This window comes from Moschus berezovskii, chromosome 24 (assembly GCF_049115385.1).
Source record: "Moschus berezovskii isolate FMDL1 chromosome 24, NW_MosBer_1.0, whole genome shotgun sequence".
NCBI classification, from domain to species: Eukaryota; Metazoa; Chordata; class Mammalia; order Artiodactyla; family Moschidae; genus Moschus; species Moschus berezovskii.
This window is the reverse complement of record NC_142483.1, coordinates 11,704,398-11,729,938: the sequence shown is the minus strand read 5'-3', so window position 1 is coordinate 11,729,938 and position 25,541 is coordinate 11,704,398. Positions and strand designations below refer to the sequence as shown.

The window sequence follows — 25,541 nt, the reverse complement described above, 5'->3', positions numbered from 1 at the left end:
AGCCGTAACCAAACCCAGTGCTCGTACTTGGGCTGGCTTGAAAGAACATTGGCAAGACTGCAGAACAATTAGATGATTTTAAGAAGCCAGAATTCCTCTTGGGTTCAGGGCTATATTTAGAACCAGAAGTTTCCTTTCTTGTTGGACTCTGGGCCGGAACCCTAAATTATAGGGCAGACGAGACTGTAGTGGATCTAGTCCACAAGTATGTGTGGGGAGCACAGTACCAGCTTCTTTTGAGCTTTGACTTGAGAAAACAGCTGTGCCTATTTCCACTGGAGAGGCTGGAGCTGAGGGGAGCCCGAGTGAGCTCGGCTCTGTTCCCTGCTCCCCGCGCCAAGTCCAGGTTTAGCAGACAGGGAGACAGGCAGACTGGATGACTGTTAGCTTTCCGTGAGGCCAAGTGTCAAAGCCAAAGGCCTGAGGTGAAAACCAGGAAACGTCTGTGTATGTGATTCTGTACCCTCGCTTAGCAAACTATGTGATGAGCAGTTGGTTGAGAGATTAGGTTGAAGAGATTTAACCGTGGTGTGTGTGTCTGTCCATTTCTTCCAGCTTTGCACTCAGGGTCTGTACTAGGAGGGTACCAGTGAGCCCACCCAGGTCACTTCCATCTCCCCTCTCTAGTCACACCCAAGCCTTGGGCAGTAGTTTCTGGATACTTTGGTCTGTTACAGAGTTTCTGGAGCAACCTGGGCAGAGGACAAGGTCCAGTGTTAGAGATTAAAAGAAAAGGAGAAATTTCAGTCTTGAGCAAGTGTTAATAATTAACCACCCCACCCAACCAGAGGGGGGCATTCTGTCAAGTCAGCTTGTGACATCTTTGAGGTAAAACTCCAGCCACTCCTGGCTTCCAGCCAGCTGTACGCAGACCTCACTCGCTCATGACTGGGAAGCTGTGTATGGACCCCTGAGCATCTGAGGCCAAAGTTCCATAGACGTTGGCTGCTGCTTAGAAAACCCTGCCTGGGACATCTGCTAACAACCAGGGAGTCACTGAAATGTGACTCCTACCCTCTGCATTTGGAAACCATCACTCCTAGACCAGTGGTGGCCCTCACAGACCTCACCTGTGGTCTTCAGCCTTAGATTTCACCCATTGCTAACGTTCCCTGGCCAAGCAGTGATTTTCACCTTGAGAGCAGAGTGGCAGTGATGGGTTGTGTCAAGTGCAGTGTCATGTGATGGGCTGGTTGGGGTCCTAAGGACATTTCAGCTGTAACTGCATCTTTTTAGGTCAGACTTATTAATATACACATAGTAACATTCACCATTTTTAAAAGTGAACCATTCTGTGAGTTTCAGTAGTTATGTAATCACAGCCATGATCAAGTTGTAGAATATTTCCATCATCTCCCAAATTTCCTTGTGCTTCTTTGTAGTCGATCCTGTCTATCCACCTCCAGCCCAGGCAACTGCTAATCTGCTTTCTCCATTTTTCAGAATTTGATATAAATGAAATCATACAATTATATACTCCTTTTACTCTGGTTTCTTTCGACCTAATTATTTTGACAGTCACCCATGTTGTTACATTTATCAATAGTCATTTCTTCTTCTTCTTTTTTTTTTTAGTATTTATTTATTTGGCTGCACTGGGTCTTAGCTATGGCATATGGAATCTAGTTCCCTGACCAGGGATTGAGCCTGGGTCCCCTGCATTGGGAGCACAGAGTCTTAACCATTGGACCACCAGGGAAGTCTCTTCCTTGCCTTTTTGAGTGTCTCGTAATTTTTTATTGAATGCCAGTCAACATGTTGAAGATGGCAGAGGCTGAGGTAAATAGTCTTACCAGGAGTTGAGCTTAGTTTAGCATTACCTTGCACTTAGGGTGAGGTCTGGGTGTTGGAGGATTTTTCTCAGTGTTCCTGCTCCACCCCCAGCTTTCAATCTAGCCTGGGGGCCTGCCCCTCAGAGAGTGTCTGTGTCCATGGTCTTGTCCCACCCCTGGCAGTAGGCTGTTACTGCTTATTACCTGTTGCTCACTAGCTTTGCTGGAGGGATTCTCTGTGTCCTGCGCCAGCTTCAGGCTTAGGCTCTGTGTCCCTGGGTCTCAGGAGTAGGGCATTCTCAGTAGTGCTGCCCCTCCCTCAGCCTTTGAAGACCTCAGTGATCTCTCAGGATGGTTTCCTGCCTTTCCCACAGGAATAAAGGGTTTTATCTCTTTTTTGCTCTTCTCATAGCTTAAGAGTTGTGTTCCACAGGTGACAAGGATCTTGGTGGGGCTTCGTGCCTTTTCTGTGACTGTTCCCCTCCTCCAGGCCTGCACCCTCAAGGATGGTCTTCTTCCATCCCTGCACCCCACCCTCCCCACCCCATCTTTCTAATGAATGCCCAGTGGAGGTCTGTGGAGAAGACCTTTCAGTTCAATTAGTCAATTCAGTCACTCAGTCTTGTCTGACTCTTTGCGACCTCATGGATTGCATCACACCAGGCCTCCCTGTCCATCACCAACTCCCGGAGCTTGTTCAGACTCATGTCCATCGAGTTGGTGATGCCGTCCAACCATCTCATCCTCTGTCGTCCCCTTCTCCTCCTGCCTTCAATCTTTCCCAGCATCAGGGTCTTTTCCAGTGAGTCAGTTCTTTGCATCAGGTGGCCAAAGTATTGGAGTTTCAGCTTCAGCATCAGTCCTTCCAATGAATATTCAGGACTGATTTCCTTTAGGATGGACTGGTTTGATCTTCTTGCAGTCCAAGGGACTCTCGAGTCTTTTCCAGCACCACAGTTCAAAAGCGTCAGTTCTCCGGCGCTCAGCTTTCTTTATAGTCCAACTCTCACATCCATACATGACCACTGGAAAAACCATAGCTTTGACCAGACAGACCTTTGTTGGCAAAGTAATATCTCTGCTTTTTAATATGCTGTCTAGGTCAGTCATAGCTTTTCTTCCAAGGAGCAAGTGTCTTTCAGTTTCATGGCTGCAGTCACCATCTGCATTGATTTTGGAGTCCAATAAAATTAAGTCCCTCACTGTTTCCATTGTTTCACCATCTATTTGCCACAAATTGATGGGACCAGATGCTGTGATCTTAAGTTTTCTGAATGTTGAGTTTTAAGCCAGCTTCTTCAGTCTCCTCTTTGACTTTCATCAAGAGGCTCTTTAGTTCCTCTTCACTTTTTGTCATCTTCATATCTGAGGTTATTAATATTTCTTCCGGCAATCTTGATTCCAGCTTGTGCTTCATCCAGCCCGGCAATTCGCATGATGTTCTCTGCATATAAGTTAGGTAAACAGGGTGACAGTATACAGCCTTGATGTACTTCTTTCCCATTTTGGAAGACCCTTTGAGCAGGTCCAAACTCCCCTTCTGCCTGTGGGCTCTCCCCTCTCACTCTGGCCTTACTCAGCCTTGCAGCTTGTTAACACGGAAGCCTAGTTCTGCTCACCACTTGTATGGCACTCAGCGTCCCTTTCCCAGGCTTTGCTGGAGGTGAGCCGATGCTCGCTTTCCATTTTCCTTTGAAGAGTCTGCCTTTACTTACATTCCAGGCTAGCTGTTGGCTCTGTGATCTCAACACTCTGATTTAAGATAAGTTAACTGTCAGTCGTGAAAGTTGGATTATAAAGAAAGCTGAGTGCCAGGGAATTGATGCTTTTGAACTGTGGTGTTGGAGAAGACTCTTGAGAGTCCCTTGGATTGCAAGGAGATCAAACCAGTCCATCCTAAAGGAAATAAGTCCTGAATATTCATTGGAAGGACTGATGCTGAAGCTGAAACTCCAATACTTTGGCCACCTGATGCAAAGAACTGACTCATTGGAGAGGACCCTGATGCTAGGAAAGATTGAAGGCGGGAGGAGAAGGGGATGATGGAGGATTAGAAGGTTGGATGGCATCACCGGTTCTAAGAAGATGAGTTTGAGCAAACTTCAGGAGTTGGTGATGGACGGGGAGACCTGGCATGCTGCAGTCCATGGGGTCGCAAAGAGTCGGACACGACTGAATGACTGAAATGAATTGTCAGTCGTGTCCGACTCTTTGCGACCCCATGGATGTAGCCCACCAGGCTCTTCTGTCCATGGAATTGTGCAGGTAAGAATACTGGAGTGAGTTGCCATTCTCTTCTCCAGGGATAAGTTAAGATCCTTTTAGATTGTTTGTCTTTTTCTTGTTAGGATGGGATTATCTTGGGCAGGAGCTCATTATCCATGTCCACCTTTTGATGATGATGAAAAAGTGAGACCATAGTAGTCAATCCAGAGAACAGTCAAGAAGTTACCCCTGATGGCTTGACTTCTTATCCAGGAAGAACTTGCAGGCCCTGCTCTTACTTTGTTTTATAATGAAGATATATGGATTGGTTACCCATGTATTTTAGTGGCTGAGAGCAACCACAGATACTATGCAGTTCCTACAGTGTGTAGTGCTGAGCTCCTGGTAGCATATGACAGGCTGGCAGCAATAGAAACTGAGGCAAGCAGGTTAGCTTACTGTGAGAGCACAGGATGTGGACACCCGCAGATCCCAAGTGAGATTTCCACAAAGTTAGATTGATTCATATATTTGAGGATGAGATGGTTAAATAGCATCAGTGATTCCATGGACGTGAGTTTGTGCAAACTTGGGAAATAGTGGAGTACAGGGAAGTCTGGCGTGCTGCAGTCCATGGGGTCACAGAGTCGGACACAACTTAGCCACTGAACAGCAGCATAATTCTGAGTTTCACTTTTTTTTTTTTGTAATGTTAAGATGTTTTTATTTGGTAAGAGTGAAAATTGTTGACTTGGTGCAGCTCCCTACATATGTATGTATAGGACTAATGCTGTTACAGTTTTACTTGTGATAGACCTAGCTGAGGAACGCCAGGCAGGGCCCCTAGTACCCTTTGATGTTGAACAGACAACCCCTCAAACACTGCTCTTGATGTCCCGTCACTGTCATTACCCACAGCCTGTCATGCCTCTTCCTACTCTTGCCCATCATCTTATCTCTGCTTTATCACTTATTTGCCAAGCTCTTGGGGAATGCCACATCTGCACAGTGCTCCAGTGCAGGTGAGCAGCTATGTGGGGCGGAACTGCTGGCCCTTTGCCTTGCGGGGAGGTGTCATTCCACAGGAATGTCGTCATGGTGGGCTTGGCTCTTTGAGGTGTCCTCGAGTGTGTGTGGAGGGCCCGCTGGCTCTGTGTTCAGCTCTGCCATGCAAGCATTCCAGGGCAGGTGGGGCTGGGGAATGACGCAAAAAATATTAGAGCCATGAGCTGGGAGCCTCCGTAAGGATGGAAGAGAGGCGCTGGGCATGTGGAAGCAAATCCACAGGCGATGTCCCCTGTCAGAAGCTGCCTCCTGTCAGGAACTTCCTGTACTTTGAGTTCAGATCCCAGCTGTCATTTCCTGTATTAGAATAAGTTATTTAACCTCCCTGATTTTGCTTCCCCATCTGAAAATTAAGGCCAGTGATGCCTGCTGTGAAGGGTCATTGTAGGGATTAAATTAAGTGACATCTAAAATGCTGGCTCATAGGTGACAAGTAAACCACAGCGGTGTCCGTCTTTATGTGTTGTACTGGCAGTGTTAAGTGCTGTAATGTCTGTAGTCCTGGTGAAAGTAAAAGCAAGAGCAAATGGCGTGGCTGGAGGAATAGCCCAGGGCAGACAGAACCCTGGACTTGTGAGCACGGCTGGTGGCTGGGTACCTTCTGACAGTTACTTCCTGTTTGAGCTCAGGTTCCTGCAGCCTCTCTTCCCGAGGCCGCCGCCCTGTTTGGGGCACATGACTGCTGTCCTCAGTCTTCCTTTGGAGTTGGCTCGGCTTGGGCTTAGAAGGAGGGTCCCTGTTGCTGAAGTCAGTGGCGCTCATCCCCACCCCTGCTTCCAGAGGCTTGGCTTGGCACTATCCGTCTCTGAGACATTTTGCAGAAACACTCAGAATTTCCATCCCGTCCTTCCCAGGCAGCAGGCAGCACCTGACTGGTCACTCCTTGAGGACGCTGGTCATCAGGACAGAGGGCTGCCAGGTTCCCATCCTCCCTCTGGTGGGAGCCAGGGGGACTCAGTGACAGGAGGAAGAGCATGCGTGTCTGGAAGAGGGTTCTTTGGAAGTAGTGGGCATAGGCTCCTCCAGAAAGCCCTGTGGGTGATTTGTAGATAAGCGTTCCTCACAGTCCAGCCCTTGGAAGTGCAGGCCCCATTTTACAGATGAGGAAGTGGAGGCCCTGCTGCTACTGCTCCTGCTAAGTCACTTCAGTCGTGTCCGACTCTGTGTGACCCCATAGACGGAAGCCCACCAGGCTCCCCTGTCCCTGGGATTCTCCAGGCAAGAACACTGGAGTGGGTTGCCATTGCCTTCTCCAATGTGTGAAAGGGAAAAGTGAAAGTGAAGTCGCTCAGTCATGTCCGACCCTTAGCGACCCCACAGACTGCAGCCTACCAGGCTCCTCCATCCATGGGATTTTCTAGGCAATAGTACTGGAGTGGCTTGCCATTGCCTTCTCCGAGTGGAGGCCCTAAGAGGGACTAAAACTTGCCTAGGGCCACCTAGCCTGTCGGGTAGAGCTCAGATGTTGGTCAGGGGCTATCTGAATCCCTGCTCTTCCCTGCTGCACTCTGCTCTGTCTCCCAACAGAACTGCCTGGGTCTGGGGGCCGCTGTGGTGAAGGCCAGTCAAGGCTTCTGAAACATTTCCCTTTGGGATGGATGGGCTTTGAGGGCTGAAGTGTAACAACAACTAGAGGACTGGAAGACCCCCAGGCCCCATGGGCCAAGGTCTTAACAACGGCCACAACAGACAGCGGGCGTGTGGATGTGGCGCTGCCCCTGTTTTCAATTACGCTCCTCAGGTTTGTGTCTCACATTCGAGTTCTCTTTAAGCTCTGGGACCTGCATTTTTCCAAGTTCAAATGGACATGCACTTGAGAGTTTGTTAGCTATGAGATTAGAACACTTTCCTAATAAAGGAAAATATGCAGGTAGGGGCCATGTGCTAAGCTGCCCTTCTTTGCTGGTTGGTACTTGTTTTCTGGGTGGATTTTTTTCAAGGATGCTGAGGCCTGCCCAGGGGAGCATGCCCAGGGCAGAGCCACTGGATTTGTCTCAGAGATGGGCCAACTCAGATGAGATGCCAGCTGGCTGCTGATCCTAGGTAAGCCGCAGTCATAGCTGGTATTCCGCAGTGGCCGTGGCTTTGAAGGATGGGGTAGTGCTGGCTGGAGTGCCCTGGGCTCTGTTGTGTTTGGGGAGTTGACAGACTTTGAGCCCAATGATGTGTCCTGGGTTTAGAGGAGAGAGGAGTGATGAGTGCAGGCAGGAGACAGGGAGAGAGACACGGACACGTGGGTGGGTGGCAGGCGGTCTGGCTTTGATTCTTCCCGCTCATGTGTCCTGGAGGAGCAGGATAGGGGTAGGGCAGTCCAGGTATGCAGGAGCACAGAGGAGTGTGAGGGGTTGCAGGGTGAGTGGAGGATCAGGATGCTTGGAGCAGGGGAAAGGAAGGGTGGATGAGGGGACTCTGGGAGCTGGGCACAGAGGGCAGAGGTGGGAGCAGCTCTGGGGAGGGAGGCAGGCTAGAGCAGAGTCCCCTGTCAAGGGGCTTGAATTTTCTCTCAGAGCCTGTGGAGAGCCCTGGAGGACTGGCAAAAGCCAAAGAATGACATGTAACGTTTTGACTGTCTTGTCTGTCAGATTGTGGTTGAAAACACTGAGTCCCAAGGGTGGCTGCATTTATGGGTTACTGGGCTTTGGGGCTGGCCTCAAAACTGATACTGAGGAGTGTCAGCCTTGCTGAGCATGTCCTTCCCACAGGGAACAAGTCCATAGAGGAATTGTGTCTTCCTGAGGCATCTGCCACTGTGTCCTTAGGAACCAGGTGGTTCCCAGCATCCTGCTCAGTGCACACGTTCATGATGCTTCTGGGGTCTGGAAAAGCCTTTGTGTGCAGAGCAGTGCCTGACTTTGGGGAGATGCATTGGACTGGATTAGTCCATTTAGGAAATCACTTGTCCAGTGGCGGTGCTGGCAGGGGAGGATGGCTTCTGCATTTGGGGACTGAGGATCTTAGACAGGAGCACCAAGTCCTTCAGGTTCCTGGAGTCTTCTCTGAAGCAGCATGGGGCACCTGTCCTGTGGATGCTGACTCCGCCAGCCTATGGACCATCACTTTCACATAGAATCTGTCTCCCCAAGGGATCTGCGCCAGGGCAGGGCTGGACCCTTCCCTTAGTTCTGGGCCATCCCATCCCTGGGGTGGGGAGTGGGCATTGGGCTAACTAACTAGGAGGAAGGGTGACTTCAGGGTTCAGTATAGACTTCAGGGGCCCTGGCCTCTGAGAGGCCGCACACTGAAGGTTGCAGGTCTTGTGAAGAGCTGGCAGCCCCGTGGCCTCTCTTGAGGACCTCCAGGAGCCCAACCTGACATCCCTCTCAGGGCCCTGCAGCCTGGACTGCCGATTGCTTTGATTCCGCTCCTCGCTGTCAGTCTCTGCTTGGAAAGGAGGGCCCAGAGGTGGAGTCCCTCCTTGCTCATCAACATTTGGAACTTGTCTTCTCAAGTTTGCTGGTGGTTTTCCCCTTGATCCTTTGAGGGGCTCTTCTTTTCCTCAGTGTTTCCTCGAGACTAAAGGGCTCTCTTTCCTTTCGTCATCTTCAGCCAGAAGTGGACCCCCTCGTCCCGCCAGGCAGGGGCAGGAGTCAGGAGTCGATGCAGAGCCAATCCCAGGAGCCCGTGAGCATGCCCCAGTCACTGACCAGCACGCTGGAGCACATTGTGGGCCAGTTGGATGTCCTTACCCAGGTAAGCTGTGACATGGACTCCCCCCATCATCTGCACTTAGCCTGGCATTCGGACCATTTGAAATTATGTTTTTAAAAAACATAATTATAGTGTACTTATTTTTCAGCCCAAGTGAATGAAATGGCAGTGCTTGCCCTGGGATCCTGTCTCTCAGAGCCATTCAATCCCTGGCCAAGCCATTGGACCCCAAAATCACTAACACTGAATCCTGCCAGGGAGTGCCCACCCAGTGTTGGCTTGGGCCACAGCAGAGCTTTGAAAGAAACACTGTCCTTTCATTTGACTCGTCACTGGGTGGGCACTCCGGGGACATGCCAAGAACTGTGCACAGAGAGTCAAGGCACCAAGAGCCCAGCCAGGCTCTGGTTTGAGCTGGCACTGCTCCTTCTCCTCTCAGCAGCCTGGCGATGCCCCTGTGGCTCTCCGAGCCCCGGTGTGCTTCTCTGTCGCGAGCCTGCTGTGTTTTGTTTGTTGGCTGCAGCAGGTCTTCGTTGCAGCATGCAAGATCTTTAGTTGTGGCATGTGGGATCTAGTTCCCTGACCAGGAATCGAACCCAGGTCCCCTGCATTGGGAAGTACGGAGTATTAGCCACTGGACCACCAGGGAAGTCCCGAGCCTGCCATATTTGTGGTCAGAATTAAAGGCGATGATTCTGCAAACAGTGTTTGGCCTGTACCTACCCCTGGGTAGCTGCTCAATAAATGTTAGCTGCGGTGCTGACTACCCTCATCTGTGAGATCTGTGTGGCCCTCCCACCACCAGGCACGTAAATGTACCTGGCTGCTCATGGACAGCGGTCTGTGCAGTGCAGAGATTTCAGTGAAGCAGAATGCCCTGACAGGAGGTGGCAGCCAGCACCATGGGCATGCCCACAGGGTCTCTCGTCCTGGTGTAGAAGAGCAGTTCTGCACAGGGAGCAGCAGCGTGCCTGCCGGTCTGGGCTGTGGGTGGAGGTGGAGGTGGGGACCACGAGCACATCCAAGCAGTGAGCAGAGTCCAGCACAGCCAACATGAGGCATGCAGGTGGTGGTGGCAACTGGGCGACCGTAGGATTTAAAGGTCCTCAAGCGCCTGGTTTTGGGTGTAGAACCCTCTCCTGTGCCAGCTCACAGAGGGAGGGCGCAGGAAGGAGGCAGAGTGTCCTTGAGTCTGGTGGAGATGGGGTGCAGTGGCATGGTGTCTCTCTTGAACCGCTGGCTCCGGGCTCCTTCACACAGCGCCACATGGTCCATGTGTCACAGCATCCCAGCTAGTACTGCACGCCTTGGACCCACTGCCGGATGGACATTTGAGGGGAAAGGTCAGGCATCGGCGACTGGCAGGGGGTGGTGAGACTGTGTGCACATCACACTGACATCCCTGAGCGCCCTGAGCCTTGGAAGAGAAGGCCTGTGCTGAGAGGGGGAGAAGCAAAGACTTAGAAAACACCCCCCACCTCAGAGCCGTCAGAAAGCGCCCAGCCTGCCTCGTGTTCTTCACAGCCTCGTCAAGTGAGAGATCAGGGGAGGTGGAATGAATTAGAACTTTATAGGATAAAATTGGAAATCAAGTCTGAGAGGGTGGTTAAAAATAGCCTCATTGCATCCAGAGGAGTATAACACTAAAAACATTTCCTGTCACTGTGTTTTAAAGGCATACACGGAAGGTTCTGTTATGTGTTAGCAGTCAGGAGTCTGATAGTAACTTCATAAGAAACTGGCATCCCAGGGAAGAAGTGAGCCTCTCTGCCTAGGCCTGTGGCTGGGCTCACACCTTTCAGCCCCTTTACAAGTCCAGACGGCACTGCCTGCCTGACCGAAGGCCAAGCCCGTCAGCCAGTCACCCGCTGTGCTGGATGGTGTGCATTCCTGGAAGCTAGAGTGTGGCTTGTTTCTGACGGACTCAACTTGCGTTCCAAGATGAAGTCCCCATCAAGGTCTTAGAGTGCAACCCATTTTTGAAATGGTGTGTGTTGGGGGAGTGTCTGCACTGAATCGCGTGCCACCTTGGGCTTGGTTGTTGGTTGTTTTCCACGCCCACATTGTCTGCTGGAGTTGGGGCTCTCACTGAGGTGTTCAGCCCTAGCCAGAGCTGCCGCATTCAGGTTGGAGGGTTCCTGGCCCGTCCTTTTAGGACCAGCCTGGTCGCAGACTGTCCCTTCTGGAGGCTCCCCTCAGATGCAGAGCTGGATGACCACTGCCATCCTTGTTCCTGTGTGGATATCTCAGCTGGGCTCTGCGCCTCCTTTGGGTACTGGCCTCAGACATTGCCCCCTTGGCAGTGCTCCTTAACCATCTGACGCACACCTGTGCTCTGGAGGAGCCGAGGGTGTCTCTGCCACCCCAGCACTGACTCCTACTTAGTTCAGAGTCCCCTCTCCCTTACATCACTGCCCCCGCCACCACCCCCAACAAGGAAGTCTACTTCTGAGCAGCCTCTGAGAGGGACACGGGCTTCTATCCTCCTGAACATCCTTCAGGGAGGAAGCCTGGGGCTGCAGTGGGCAGTGGCCGGGATGTTTAGTGGAGTCACAGAGTCTCAGGTGACAACCGGCACCCCGCTGTGGAGGTTCATGGTCCTCAGAGCCTGCCTTCCTGCTGGTGCGACCCGCTGAGTTTATCTGCAGACCAAACCTGACCTTCCTGAAAGTTACGGTTGGACACTCTTGCTTAGTGCTCTGAGGCCACTAGCCAGAAAGCACACCCCCTTGCCCTGGCCCTTCTTTGTGTTGGAGAGACCCCCCCTTTGCCCCTGTAGAGTTGCTGTTTGGGGTTTCACTGCCACTGAGCTCCTCAGGACCTTGATCCCACCTGGCCACCTTACACGTCCCTGTTACCTGTGGGGAGCCGTGGTCTACCCTTGGGTGTCAAGGCTGCTCTGCTCAGCTCAGTGAGCCACTGCCCATTAGCCTGGATGTACCTGCTCTCCTGGACTTGGGGGCCAGCTCCATCTCTCATCACCTGGGTAACTTTGGGCAGGGGATGGGGCTTCCCAGAGCCTAAGCCTTCTCGCATGTGAAGTGGGGACAGCCCAGCCTGCTCGTGTCCTCTGAGCGCAGTGGGGAAGCTCCAGGTTACCTGGGTGCTAGACTGGCGCCGACTGTGAAGCAGGACATGAGGGAGATGTTCTCAGAATCCAAGTGGGAGCGCGCCATTGTGGTCAGGTGACACAGGAGGGGACATGCCACAGGCCTCTGTAACTACTGGAGTCCCAGGAATGCTTTTGAGCTGCCAGGAGGCTCTAGTGGTCTGACTAGGCATTAGGATGGGAGGGAGATAGAGAGGAGGTCTTTCCCCAGGTCCAGGAGGGTGGCAAGAGGGACCGGGGTGCCTGGAGACTATTGAAAATCAGGTGGCTCGGAGTTGGGGGGTTGGCACTAGATGGGAGCATTGAACTCAGATCCAGGCATCTGGGCCAAGACTGAAGCTCTGCAAAGATGTGTATATATCTTGTGACAGCCATCCTTTGAACTGAATCATTGTAATGGTTGTTGAGGAAAATGTATTCCCTAACAATGAGATTGGGCTTCCCTGGTGGCTCAGAGGTTAAAGCGTCAGCCTCCAATGCGGGAGACCCGGGTTCGATCCCTGGGTCGGGAAGATCCCCTGGAGAAGGAAACGGTAACCCACTCCAGTATTCTTGCCTGGAGAATCCCATGGACGGAGAAGCCTGGTAGGCTACAGTCCACAGGGTCGCAAAGAGTCGGACACGACTGAGCGACGGAACGGAACGGAACAATGAGATTTAGTTTTTTCTTTGGGAAACTTCTTGCTTTTCAAAACCCCTCATGGGAATTCTCAAGAGCAGCTAGGGCTGAGATCGTGGATATGGCTGCTGTGTACCATGTGTGTGCCCTTCCCCTCCTCCTGGGAGCCTATCCTGCACCCTCCACCCCCATTCTGTCTTGCGGCCACCCTGTCACCGTCCTGCTGAGCCTGGCCCAGTCGTCTCTTCCTGAGTTATATGACCTGACTACAGAGGCCTGCTTGGGGCCAGAACAAAGCTCCAACCAGGAGTCAGAAGCCCCAGATGCTCTGGCACAGCCTGGCCTCTTTCCATATGTGTGGACTTGGGGAAGCTGTGGTTTCCTCCTCCATGGAGGGGAGACATTAGGCCTTGCCCATCTATCTGTCCCGGAGGTGGGCAACAGGGGTCAGCATCTCAGGTGGGGCCTGAGACTACTGTTATGGCCTTCTTTCCATGAGTTGCCGCTCCCCACTGCCCTTGGCCAGGCCCCTCCCCTTGTGGCTACTCTGAGAGGAAGGGCTCCAAGTGGACCCCTGCCAGGCCTGCTTGCTTGGTGACAGGCATTCAGTGAGTGTCCAGACAGAGGCCCTGACCTTTCCCTTTTTGTTCTTGTGGGGGTGCTGCCAAATGATTTCAGGGTCCCTTTTCCAGGTGTTGGGAAACTAACCAGTGAGCAGGGAGAGGCTGTTTTCACAGCCAGCGTCCTCACCTCCCACCCTGGCACCCTTAGTTTCCTTTACGGACTCCTGAGTGACAGAGGGTGGGTGGTGTCTGGAAGCTGCGGAGGCCCTGCATCTTCCTCAGGGGTGAGGGCTGAGGTGCAGCTGGCCGTGTGGACAGTACCTGGGAGCAGGGGAGGCTGCAGTGAGGGGCCTGGGCCCGGCAGGCAACCAGTGGTTTCGCCTCAGAAACCCACAGCAAAGTTATTTTTGACTCCGGATTCATGTCTTGCTGCTTTTTAAAAATACCAAGCCATGAAATTCCTGTTCCAACTGTGTTTTTTCATGGCAGCCGTGCTCAAGACTGTGATGTCAGACATTCAGGTTCCTGTGAGTCATGGGGGCCACTGGGCTCCAGGACTAGAACCCAAGCCGTGGGAAGCAGGCGGGGGCAGGCCACCCAGCCCTGCTGGTTAGAAGGTCCAGGTTGTTGTGGCTCTGATGACCTAACTCAACAAGGATAAGGATTTTGGCCTGTTTGCTTTGGGGAATTGGATACAGTAACATGTTGCTTTGAGCCCACCTGCCCTCCATGGTCCCTGCAATTTCCTTTCTGATGGGCTGCTCGTGTGAGGTGTCTAGTTCTACCCTGGTGGGAAGGTGTGGGACTCCTGGGCCCACCTGCCGTGGACTGAGCTGCCTGACCACTCTGAGGGGCTCTCAGAGTCCCTCTTTCCTGGACAGACCAGCTGTTGTTTGTGGAAACAGACTCCAGATTTTAGAGCAGTTTCTCCGTTTTCTCTGGGGGCGGGTCCTCCCAGGTGTGTCCAGATGGAATTTGTTGGGAAGGTGTACAGTGAAGGTGCCCAGTGACCCATGTTAGTGGGGTGTGTGCACGTTCCCCCCCACCCCGTTCCCCATGGCACATGCACACACAGGTAGGGCCACGGGGATGACTGTTGCTGGTTTCTGCAAGAACAGGCCCTCCCTCAGCTGCGTGTCTCCACCTAGCCTTGACTCTGTACAATCCCAAGTGGGTTTACCAGCCTCTTCATGGATATTTAAGGGCTGCCCTTGGGCCACAGTTGAATTCAGGACAGCTGGGGGCTCCTGCCTCTCGGGGTTGGGAGTCAAGAAACTTGTTTTTCCTGTTAAGAGGCTGCTTCCTGGGGACGAGGGACTGAAGATACTCTGGTCTGTTGGACACTTTGGGTCCCCCTCCAGATGGTTGCAGAGCAGCTGGCCCTGGCCCTCCCCCGGTCCTGTTGCTCGTTTTGGCAGTTTGTCCACAGGCTTTTCTGGCTTTGCAAATGCAGAGGCCTGGGGAGTACTGAGTCAGGGCTGGTGCTGCTGGCAGCACTCAGGACAGGCCGTGAGGGGGGCTGGATGGCAGCTCTGTGTTCTGTCCCATCTGTGTTTGTGGCTGAAGCACCCCCTCCCCAATGAAGCTGCAGATGGAATGCCCCCACCCAACACATGGGCTTGGGAAGGTTGCGGTTACCTCTGGGCCTGGGAGTGTTCACGGTCGTATGAGATTTCTCCTGGGAGGCCCAAAGCGGGCTTGGAGCTGTGGGGGTCGGGGGGAGGCCGCAGCAGCTGGAGCACTAGTCTTGAGCAGGGACCTCTCGTTCAGCCTGGCTCTGGATAGTTTTCAGAGGATGGAAGAAGGGGACCCAGGCGATTTGCTCTGGGGATCCAAGGGCCCTCCCAAGAAGGGTCAAGCACAGGTAATGAGAAGGGGCCAATGAGTCTTCTGGTTGTGACAGGCAGCCCCAAATGGGCCTATGCAGCTCTGAGATTAACCAAGCCTTAGCTGACCGCTTGGCCCCTTGGCGCCCTCCTGAATGAAGCACCACGGGAGCTGGGAGGAGTTGCTGTCGGGCCTGCCATTTGTCTCTGCCTCTCTGCAGAGGGCCCTGTGGGCCTGGACTGTTGGTACAGACCCTCATTCTCCCCACGGTAGCCATGGCTGGGTGGAGGAGAAAAAGCAGAAAGAAGCTTTCACCTGAGCAGAGCATGGCATTTGGGGGAAATGGTTCTGTGCCCCCTATTCTGAACAGGACCTGGCTGGTGGCTTTAGAAAACTGGCCAAGATGAGAAGCTGGATCTCCCAGCATGGGCAGTGGGCACACAGCAGGGCAGGGGGAGCCTGTGAGTCCTGCATCCCTGCGGTGGGCCTGTTGGATGAGGGCCACAGCCTGACTTGCCAGGCTGTACTGAGGTTTTCAGACCTCTACCAAGCTATCGAACAATCTTCTCTGACTTGTGACAATTGTGTTTTATTGGGTCTTGGCTAATTAACTATTGTATGTGGACTGCTAAAAATCTGAGTATCTGAAGAGATGGGATACTGAAGGTGGCCAAGGTTCATGCCCTGTTTGGACTCACCTTGGAGCCAGAGCATAACAGAGCCTATGCCTGTGCAGTGACTGGCATCCTGCACCTTGGGGTCATGTCCCTCCTAGACACTAGGCTTCCCAGCTGGCCTCTTCATGGCTGGCAGAGGCGAGGGTTGGTGGGGAGTGTATGCCTCAGGTCTTCCTCCTGGTGGGGGTTGCACCTCATGGTCCCGGGAGCATCCAGTTTTATGGATGGTGGTGAGTGGACCTGCTTTTTACAGCCTCTTTGGGGGTAAGCAGTAATATGGAAAAAAGCCTGTGTTTATTTAAAAGGAATTGCTGTAAGGTCACAAGGAAGGTAAATTAGCCAAGATTCTCTAATCCCATAGCTAATCCACCAATAGAAAATAGTGTTCCATGTACTTCCTGAAGAGAACTAGTCCTCATTAGAGGTGGGGGTGGGAGATGCTGAAACGCCAGAGAAATCCTATATCCCTGAGATAATGTGAAGCAGAAATGTGGACTGGAGGGCTCAAGGGACAAAAGCTCATTTTGTGATGTTGGCAGCAGGCTGCGGGATGAAGAGGGGTGGTTAAAAAGACAGTTGCTGAGCCCAGGCAGCTTGGGGGAATGTCTTTAGAAGCTTGTTTTTCTGTGCATCAGCTGTGTGTGATCTGGACAAGTTAACCTATCAGACAGACATCAGCATGAGCGGGAATCTCCACTCCTTCCCCTTTACAGTTCAGGCCTTGAAGCTTTCAGTCCCATCAGGTTGGGCGGCGGGGGGTGTTGGGGAGGAACTGGGCTGCTTCCTGGATTTCTGTCCTGCTTTGTACACCCTCACTTCCTGCTGAGGTCAGGAGGCTTCCTCCCTCCCCAGGCCAGCTGGCAGCAACCCCTTGGGCTCCAGCCTGTCTGCCCTCCTCTCCCTCCTCCACTGCTCCCTCAAGCCTCCCCAGATGCAAACCACGCTGGGGGAATGTCCCTCACCAGCTAGGCAGGGTCATCCTCAGGTGCCCCGGGCCCTGGACCTGCCTTCTCTGCCTCCTCACTTCACTGAGGGTCTGGCATGTGTCCATCCAGCGGTCACTGTGCACCTATGGCATGCCCGGGGCTGTGCCTGGAAGCAAGAATAGACAGAAACTCTGTGCCTGTGAGGCTGGCACTCTGATGGCCATCAGCCGGCTGCTTGTGAGCGGGCATTCACACCTCTGACTTGAAGGCTCCTGGCCCACAGACCTTCAGGCACCAGTCTGAGGGTGGGGCTGAGGTGCAGCCCTTTGGTGGTGGGAAGAGCCGGGCCCAGATCAGCAACCCTTCCCGAGGGAAATGGGCTAGCCCCTTCTGCCCCCACTCACCTCTGACATGTGGTGGCCAGCTGGCCAGGGTACCATTGAGTGAGGGCCCCGCGTGTGTACACACGCACGTGTACCACCCCGAGAGCCGGAACTGGAGCTGCCAGGAGATGAGGCTGAGCCAGGCAGGCGCTGGGCCCAGCAGCCCTGCATTATTTTGATAGCTCACAAGACCCCACAGCAAAGAGATTCCCCTTTTATTGCATCTGTTTTAGATCTTTAGAATCTGAGTGAAGTCAAAAGCATGCTACAGGGGAGATTAATTCCACATTTTTCCATCTTTGCAGTGAAACCCAAGGAAAGTTAGACGTTCTGTGCAGCACAGTCAAGTCGGGGACGCTGAGCCAATGGCTGCCCCGCAGCCTGACATGAGTGCCCCAGTGGCATGGCTGGGTGACTGGGCCCTCTCCCTGAGACTCAGGGCACATGGGACCCTCCATTCCCCCCCAGGAATCTGATCCCTGTGTTGAGGGAAAGGGGCTGGGGTGCCCCAGCCCCTCTGGGGAGACTGCCTGGAGGAGCCAGAATCAACCACAAGCCTGGAAGTGATTAAAAGGAACTTTCTGTCACAGGAGAACTTTAAGAAGCAGCCAGACCACCACGTGCCCTAATGGCTCAGACCCTGCAAGGCCTGACCACAGGCCATCTTTGGGGCCTCATTTGGGCCCCTCCCCCACTAGCCCAGAGCTCAGCCAGGGCCCCTGTGAGCCAGGGAAGCCATGTTCCCATGGTGAACCCCTGCCCAGAGTAGTGCCATGTAAATGTTAGTTATGATATGTTACAATGGCTCTACAAGATAAGGACTCTGAAGTCCAGATCAGGTAACTTGCCAAGACCACTCAGCAAGGTAGTGATAAAGTTCAGGTTTGAACGCAGGCAGTTCAGCCCTGCTGCCTGTGCTCTCACTACCCAGGACAAAGCGCGGAGGCCGGCGTTTCTCACGCCCACACCCGTGTCAGCACCGTGACGTGCTGAGGGAGGAGGAGGGCAGGGACCAGCGCTGGGGTGGGACGGGGAGCACTTCTTAGGGGCGCAGGGCTGGAGGGGCTTTGAGCAGGCAGGGTGGGGCAGAGAGAGCAGTGGTGATGGGCAACACAGGCCTTGAGTGCCAGGCCCAGGAGCCTGGCCTTTCGTCCTGTGTTATTGAACAGAAAAGGAATATAGCAGAAGTGGTGTGGAGGGCAAGGGGGTGGGGTGTTTCTGGGAAGCCAAGGCAAAAGGATGAGGACTGAGAGGAGTGGTCATCCAGTCCTTCATCCATCCGTGGATGGTCCTCCATCCACGCAGGGGGCCCACAGCACTGGCTGCATGATGAGGGTCCTGGGGCCAGGCGAAGAGGCTCTTTGGGCAGAGTCCTGACAGCACTGCCGCGTCCAGCCCCACACGGCAGCAGAGGGGGCACCCTGTGTCAGCCCCTCCCACGGCCTCCCCTACCCGCCTAGCGCCCTGCTTGCTCCCCATTGCCCCTGCCCTCCCCGGCCCTCTCCTGGTGTCGCCGCTGCCCCGCACGTTTCTCTTCTCTCAACCTGATCACCTTCACGCTGTAGCAGACGTGTGCTTATGTGGCTCTCCTACCCCCAGCCCTCTCAGCTTTCTTCCTTTCCAGACTGTGAGACCCCCATCTCCTGGTTGCCCTGAGACTGCCTTCAGAGCGGTTTGAGCTTCCCTCGCCGTGAGGCGGTGCACTGGAGGGGACTCGTGGCTGAGTGTCAGCCCTCTTCTGTCGTCTGTATGGGCTCACCACAGTGTCCACCTCTGAGCCACCTGTCTCCCCTGCTCCAGGGAGACACAGGAGGGCCTTTCAACCATAGAAACCAATACCACTCTCCATGGGGGCCCCCAGCACCCTAGGGCTCTGCTTAGAGCAGAGTGTGGACGGGGAAGCACTATGGCTGCGGGTTGAGGGCTGCAGGAAGAAGGGCTGTTCCCAAGCTGGATGGCAGTGGAAGGATGGTGGGGAAGCCTGGAGTGAGTCACCTGTGCACGGGAAGCTTTGTAAGGAACTCTCCCAATAGCTGAGAAAAATGTAGACAACAGCTGGCTAGTCATCCTCATTTTTTCCCCTCCTTCAGGGTGTTGTTCACTGTCAGTTGTGGCAGCTTTGCCAGCAGCCTACCCAGATAAGATTGGTACTGCAGCCCCTCAGTGCCTGGAGCCCCTAGGAGCCAGCATCTCAGTTACCGCCTGGGATGGGCCCCTGATGAGTGTGCGAGCGCATGATAATGTCAGGAGGGCTCGTGGTGTCCTGAGGCCCCTCCGGGCTTTGCAGAAGTCAGGGTTCTAGTAGTTTTCCTGCTGCATTTGCACATGGGGAGTGTGCAAGAGGTCGTCAGTCAAGATGGTGGCAGTGGTGGCTCTGGACAGAGCAGCAGCTGCTGGAAGGGACCTGGCTTGGAGGGTGCAGCTAGGTCTGTGTTCTGAAGTGCCGCTTTACTCAGTCCCGCTTCACTGCCTGTTGTGAAACTAAGGCAGCTGTGATTAGTTCCCGAGCTGAGCCTCTTCTCCCAGGGTCCCCTCTGGATCCAGCACTTGGAAAATTGGCCACAGGAGCACTATTCTCCCTGACTGGACCTGCTCGATTTTGAGTCCGGTGAGGCAGTGCCGGGGAGTGACTCCTGTCCCATTTTGACTGAGGGCCCTGGGGTCCCTCCTCCACTTTCCTTGTGGCCACCGCTCTTTTTTTCCTGTTCGGTAACTCCAAACCAACCATTCTGACCTCCTGGCAGTGGCACGAGAGTGCTGTGTTCTCTGCCTTGGGACCTTTGCCCCTACTGCACCTGGCACTTGGGCTGTCTTGCGCTGTCTCCTCACAGAGGCCTTGGGGCCTCCTGTCAGGGTTGGCACTCTCCTTCCCACGTTTGCTGGCCCGGGCCGTAGCCCCAGAGCAGGTGAGCCAGGTCGGGGGCTGGACTCTGTGTGGAGCTCAGTCCTTGTGGGCCAGGTCAACACATTTCTTCTTGCGTTCTCCCTAAACACAAAGTGAAAAGAGAGATGGAAAAAGAGGCTTAAAAAGGAGCCAGAAGTGAGAGATGGGGGAAAGAGCTGAGGAAAAGTGTAGGACGAGCCCACCTAAGAGGAAACCAGGCCCAGGAGGAAAAGGAGGTTGGCAGGGCTGAGGCTGCACCATGAGGGTGTGGGGACCTAGGGAGTGGGCAGTCGATGGGGGAGGCGGGGGGAGCATGTGTGCCTGAAAGGACTGCACTGCTCCATGAGGCTGCAGGTAACTTGAAGCTGTCCTGCTGTGTTCCACGGCTTCCCAAGGTGGGGGATTATTCTCCCAGGGAGCACTGATTCTATTCTCCCCCATGTGATGCCCGCAGATCTCTCCCCTGGACTGGAGTGGAGCCCCTGGGAGTATGGCTGCCCAGCCCCTTGTGGGCAGAGGCCCCACATACCTGCTTTGACTTCTCCCAGCGTCACAGATGTCTGAGGCCCCATGGCAGGAGTGAGGGTTGAGGCTCCCCTTGGCCACCTTGGAGGCCAGAGGAGATACACACACCCAGGTTCTGTCCCCTCAGTTTGTGCCCTGAGGGGCGCAGACATCTGGTGACTTGATGCCAGCAGAGAAAAGGCATCTGAGGCAGGAAGGTTTGGAACTGTGATGCTGTCAAAATGTCCCCCGTGTTGTGTTCCCTCCCACTTGGAGTTTGGGGCCCCAGGTGCCAGACTTAGCACCGAGGACTGGCATTTTGGTGCAACTCCTTCGGGCGTCACTATAATTCATAGGGGACTAAAAATAAAAGCCTGTCTCTTTAAAATTGGTTATTTTTACACCATATTTAGAAGGCCCTTCAGGATGTTTCATAAAGCATCACAGTTCACTGTTGAACTGTGAGCGAGAGAAGCGTCTTGCCCTGTCAGTATTGTCCCCATAGGGGACAGGTCACAATGTCTTCTCCCCGCTCAGCAGGAAAATCAGGATTCAAAAGATTCAGCCTTGCTGAGTCTCTCCCAGGGGCTTTTCCTCAGAGAGTTCTGACCAGGTCATGACAGGACCCCACCCACTGGCCCCAGCCGGCCTCGCCTGTGCTCTTGGGTTCGGTCCCCAGTGCCTCCAGCACCCTGCTTCCTATGGTGTCCCTGGGTTGGGTGGTCCTTCATTTGGCACCCACTGAGGGGCCAGGCTGCTTTCCAGGGGTTTTCAGTGGCATCACTGACATGGTCCTGAACCTTGGCCAGAGCCCCCAGCACACCTGCACCGGATTTTGCTCTCCAGTATCCAGCTTCTCCCCCTGGCCTCCTCTACCCCCGTTAATGAGGATCATCTCAGAAATGCAAAAGAACCCTGCTGCTGGCCCAGGCTTCCTCCACTACCGCCCCATGCCTGCCTGACCGTTTCAGAGGGGCCTCAGCCCGTTCTCATCCTGTGTGCTCATCTCTCTCTCCCCATCTGACTCACCACCAGGTGGTGGTGGTTCATACCTCATGGCTCTGAGTCTGTCCATGTTCGTGCTTAGCCCACCCACCACCACCTCCAGACCAACCCACCACCATCCCCTCTCACTCTGGCCTCCATCATACCTAATCACAGCCACTCCCAGACCATCCCCATGGAGCAGCCAGAGGGGCCTCACCTGGCCTCAAGCCCCCAGCCCCTTCCTGCTGCTCTGAGGCTGAAGCTGGGGCTGCGGGGTATGGCCTGCAGGGCCAACCCCATCTTCTGCCTCCTCCCAGACCCCTCTCCTGCCTCTTGCCTTCCCTCCCACATCAGGGCCTTCCTGCCTCTCTCTCCTGGTGAACTCCCCCTCAGTCTTAGCCCACTCACTTCCTAGGGCCATCTCTCCTGGCTGTGACCAGGCAGCACCCCGCAATCTCCCAGCACACACTGCAGTCCCCACAGCTGCTTAGCACTGGCCTCCAACTCTGCGCATCCTGTGGGGCCAACTGATCCTGTATGCTCTGCCCCATTGTCACCCTAGACCTGGCAGGGGCCAGCACAGGGTAATGCCCCAGAGGATCTGAGTGAGTGAAGAGAGTGTCTCCAGCAAGGGTTGGCAGACTTTCTTAATGGTCAATATTCTAGGCTCTGTGGGCCATAGAGTTTGTCACAACTACTCAATCTGCCCTTGGAGCAGCCATGGACAAATGTAAGCATGTGGACATGGCAGTAAAACCTTATTTATAAAAACAGGCAGCAGACTGAGTGTGCCAGCCCTTGGTCTAGAGTAACAACAAAATTCATTCAACCAGCAAACAGGAGTGTTTCTAAGGGAATGCTTTTCCTTAAGAGAAGGGCTGTGGCTTCCTGGAAATTGTTGGTAATAGCAGGAGAAGGTGTTTCTGAAACAAGCCCCCGGGTGATTCTCTGACAGGTGTGACTTTGAAAGTGAAACTTCTGGTTCCCCTATGGCTGTGACCCTGGGAGGCAGACGGTGTTGGGCAGAGGTCTGGGAGGAGGCAGAAGATGGGGTTGGCCCTGCAGTGACAGTGTCCAGGTATGGAGTCCAAATTCTGCTTCCTGTTGCTCCGATTCAGGGAGGACGGTGCCTCATTTAAAACGGAACCCAGGGACTTGCCTGGTGGTCCAAGGCTAAGGCTCCATGATCCCAATGCAGGGGGTCAGAGGTTCAGTCCCTGGTCAGGGAAGTAGATCCCACATGCTCCAACTAAGACCCAACACAGTCTAAATAAGTAAATAAATAATAAAGTGGAGCCCAGTCTTGTGAGGGGTGAGGCGCCAGTGGTGACCTGGGCGAGTCCCACAACTTAGTTTGGGTCTGACTGCTTTATGTTGTAGGGAGAGCACCCCAATGAGAGATAGCATCTAAAATAAGGGTGTTAGGGTTGCTTGTCATTGCATACCTGTTAAAAAGTTTTTGTCGATACATCCCTATATTATTGCCTTTTCATCGGAGAAGGCAGTGGCACCCCACTCCAGTACTCTTGCCTGGAGAATCCCATGGATGGAGGAGCCTGGTGGGCTGCAGTCCATGGGGTCACTAAGAGTCGGACACGACTGAGTGACTTCACTTTCCCTTTTCATTTTCATGCATTGGAGAAGGAAATGGCAACCCACTCCAGTGTTCTTGCCTGGAGAATCCCAGGGATGAGGGAGCCTGGTGGGCTGCCATCTTTGGGGTCACACAGAGTCGGACACAACTGACATGACTTGGCGGCAGCAGCAGCATTGCCTTTTCATAGCTCAAAATTGTGACTTTCATGGTAATTCCAAACCTAAATGTTTAACTAGATAAGAGATTGCTTCGTGGGCATGGGAGGTGTTTGAGGCCTGGGAACTGCCTCAGAGAGTGGCTAGATGATGTGATGACACTGCTGGGTGACCGTCAGGGGTGTCCCTTCCAGCTGCTTCTGCTCATTTAATTCAGAGCCACCAGACCAAGTGGCCTGGACAGAAGGTGGCTGCCAGTGGGTGAGAAGAGAGCTCTTGGGCTGTGTCCTCAGGCAGCTTGAGCTTGGGCACAGGGTGGGGGACAATCAAGACTGCTGAGTCCCAGGACCAGTAGTCCTCAGGCACTGCCACAGTGAGCCAGGGGAAGAGGAGTAGACTGGGCCTCTCCTTACACATGGTGGATGGGGATAGAGCAAACGTGTGCAGTTCCTGGCACATTAGCCCTCACTCTGAAGCCAGGCCACAAGGGTTCACAGTCCAGGTTTGTCATTTGTATGCTGTGTGACTTTCAGCAGGTTAATATCACTGTGCTTTGGTTTCCTCGTTGGGAAAAAATGGGATGATAAAGGCTCCCACCCTGAGGGGTCATATTGGAGTGCTTGGAACATTGTGAGCACTCCATGTCAGCTGCCAAGAACAGCCCCTGGAGCTGTCTGTGTCAGGAATTAAGATGGGGCTTCCCTGGTGGCTCAGTGGTAAAGAATCTGCCTGCCAATGCAGGGGAAAACGTGTTTAGTCCCTGGTCCGGGAAGATCCCACATGCAGCCAATCAGCTAAGCCCGTGTGCCTGCAAGCCATAGAGCCAACAAGAGAAGCCACTGCAATGAGACACTCACGCACAGCAACTGGAGAGTAGCCTGCACAGCAACAAAGAGCAACCTCAGCAAAAAGAATCAGGATTCCCCCACCCCCACCCCAAGCCCAGTCCTGGGTCTTCCCTCAGGCCTGGGCTTTGGGGGCCTCATGTCTGGATGGCACAGGGCCAAGGAGAGTGTATGAAGCTGCCTGGTTTCTCCAAGGTTAACAGACAGGAGGGCCCTCTCTGTGGAAGAATTTGGACCCCAGATTCCCGGCTGATGGCTGTCTTTTTTTAAAAAAATATTCATTTATTTGTGTATTAATTTGGCTGTTAGTTACTGCTTGCAGGATCTTTTCGTTATGGCATGCAAACCCTTAGTTGCAGCGTGTGGGATCTTATCCCTGACCAGGGATCGAACCCAGGCCCCCTGCACTGGGAGTGCAGAGTCTTAGCCATTGAATCACTAATTCAATGATGGCTGTCTTTCCCAGACACTTTGCCCAGACCAGTCTGCCTAAGAGCCAGAATCCTTGACTCCTCGGCCAAGGATTGGTGTTTGTGATGGACAGGGAGGCCTGGTGTGCCGTGATTCATGGGGTCGCAAAGAGTCAGACACGACTGAGGGACTGAACTGAACCAAATCCTATGACACCATGTCCAGCTGGGCCATTTCCTTCTTTGGGACCTGCCACAACACCTGACTTTCACCCCCTAGGGAACTTTGTGAGAGGCTGGGACCAGGTCATTCACCCTTGAATAAAAGGAAAGTGAGGTTACTGGGCTGGGAGCATGGACTCAGAGGGACTGCAGAGGTGTTTGTCTTTCTAGTGCTCCTCCTCACCTTCCCAGGCAGGTTGGCCTTGTCTCCAGGCTTGGGGAGTATGGGCACCAGGTGGCAGGAGGAAAAGTCCCAGGGCTGGACCAGGGCATGAGGTGGGATAAGCTCCGAGCAGCCTGCTTGGCGTGGCCCCAGGCGCACAGAACTGAGGGCAGGGCGCTGCCCTGGATGCCAAGGCAGCACGTGTTCATGGAGGCGTGCTGAGCCCACAGGTAAAGGTCACAGTGCACACACAGCACAGGACGTGGCACAGAATCTTCTCTGTCCCTGTGAGGGATACTCTTGCCTCCTCACATGTACCCCAGCAGCCGGGGAGCACAGTGGAGGCCTGGCTGCTCCCTGCAGGTGGCCTGCCTGGCCTCTCACTTTGTGTACCGCCAGCCCTGAGCGTGTCTGACCTCTGCTACTTGGCTGCCTCCATCGGAGCCTTTCCACCACTGGGGAAGCCCTCTCTCTGGTGGAAGGAAGGTGCATCAGCAAATCAGAAATCAGGGCTTTCGGGCTTCACATTATCAGAAGGGATAACTATTTGCCATGAAAATGAGGTCCCATGCTCTAGTGGGATAGGATTATTAAGACAGATTTGTGAAGCAGAGACTGTTCTAATGTACAGAATTCCAAAGCTGTGCTTCTCTCATCGGCCCATTCTTCCAGCTCAGAAGGGGTTTGGTGGGATCTTACATGACTGGGAAGAGCCTGGTGAACTTGATCAGCGCCTGGTGGCTGCCAGGCAGCGTCTTGGCAAATTAGGCTGGGCACACCGGGAGTGGGGGGTGGAGACCAAACAGAGATGATGTGGCTCTTCCAGAAGCTTGCCTGGGGGAAGGGGAGAAGCTGCAGATTTGAGAGGGGTGGGCTTTTTTTCAGCCCATTTGTCTGTAACATGCTATGAAACACCCCCTCAGGCGTTTATAGCTCCCAAAGGAAGGACCTCCCAGCACCTTCCATTTAGGTGGCTTGAG

At 53.8% G+C, this 25,541-nt stretch overlaps 1 protein-coding gene across 6 annotated transcripts in view; it reads left to right on the top strand.

Annotated features, from left to right (window-relative positions):
* Positions 1–25,541, top strand: part of POC1A (POC1 centriolar protein A) — a 98,993-nt gene that overhangs the window by 71,010 nt on the left and 2,442 nt on the right. For 5 of the 6 annotated variants that reach the window (XM_055413960.2, XM_055413957.2, XM_055413963.2 and 2 more), the window contains one exon: positions 8,589–8,732. In XM_055413960.2, the coding sequence (XP_055269935.1) occupies positions 8,589–8,732 (144 nt within the window). Of the gene's footprint in view, positions 1–8,561; positions 8,733–25,541 lie in introns of all 6 variants that reach the window. The other variant, XM_088831944.1, reaches the window with a different exon arrangement.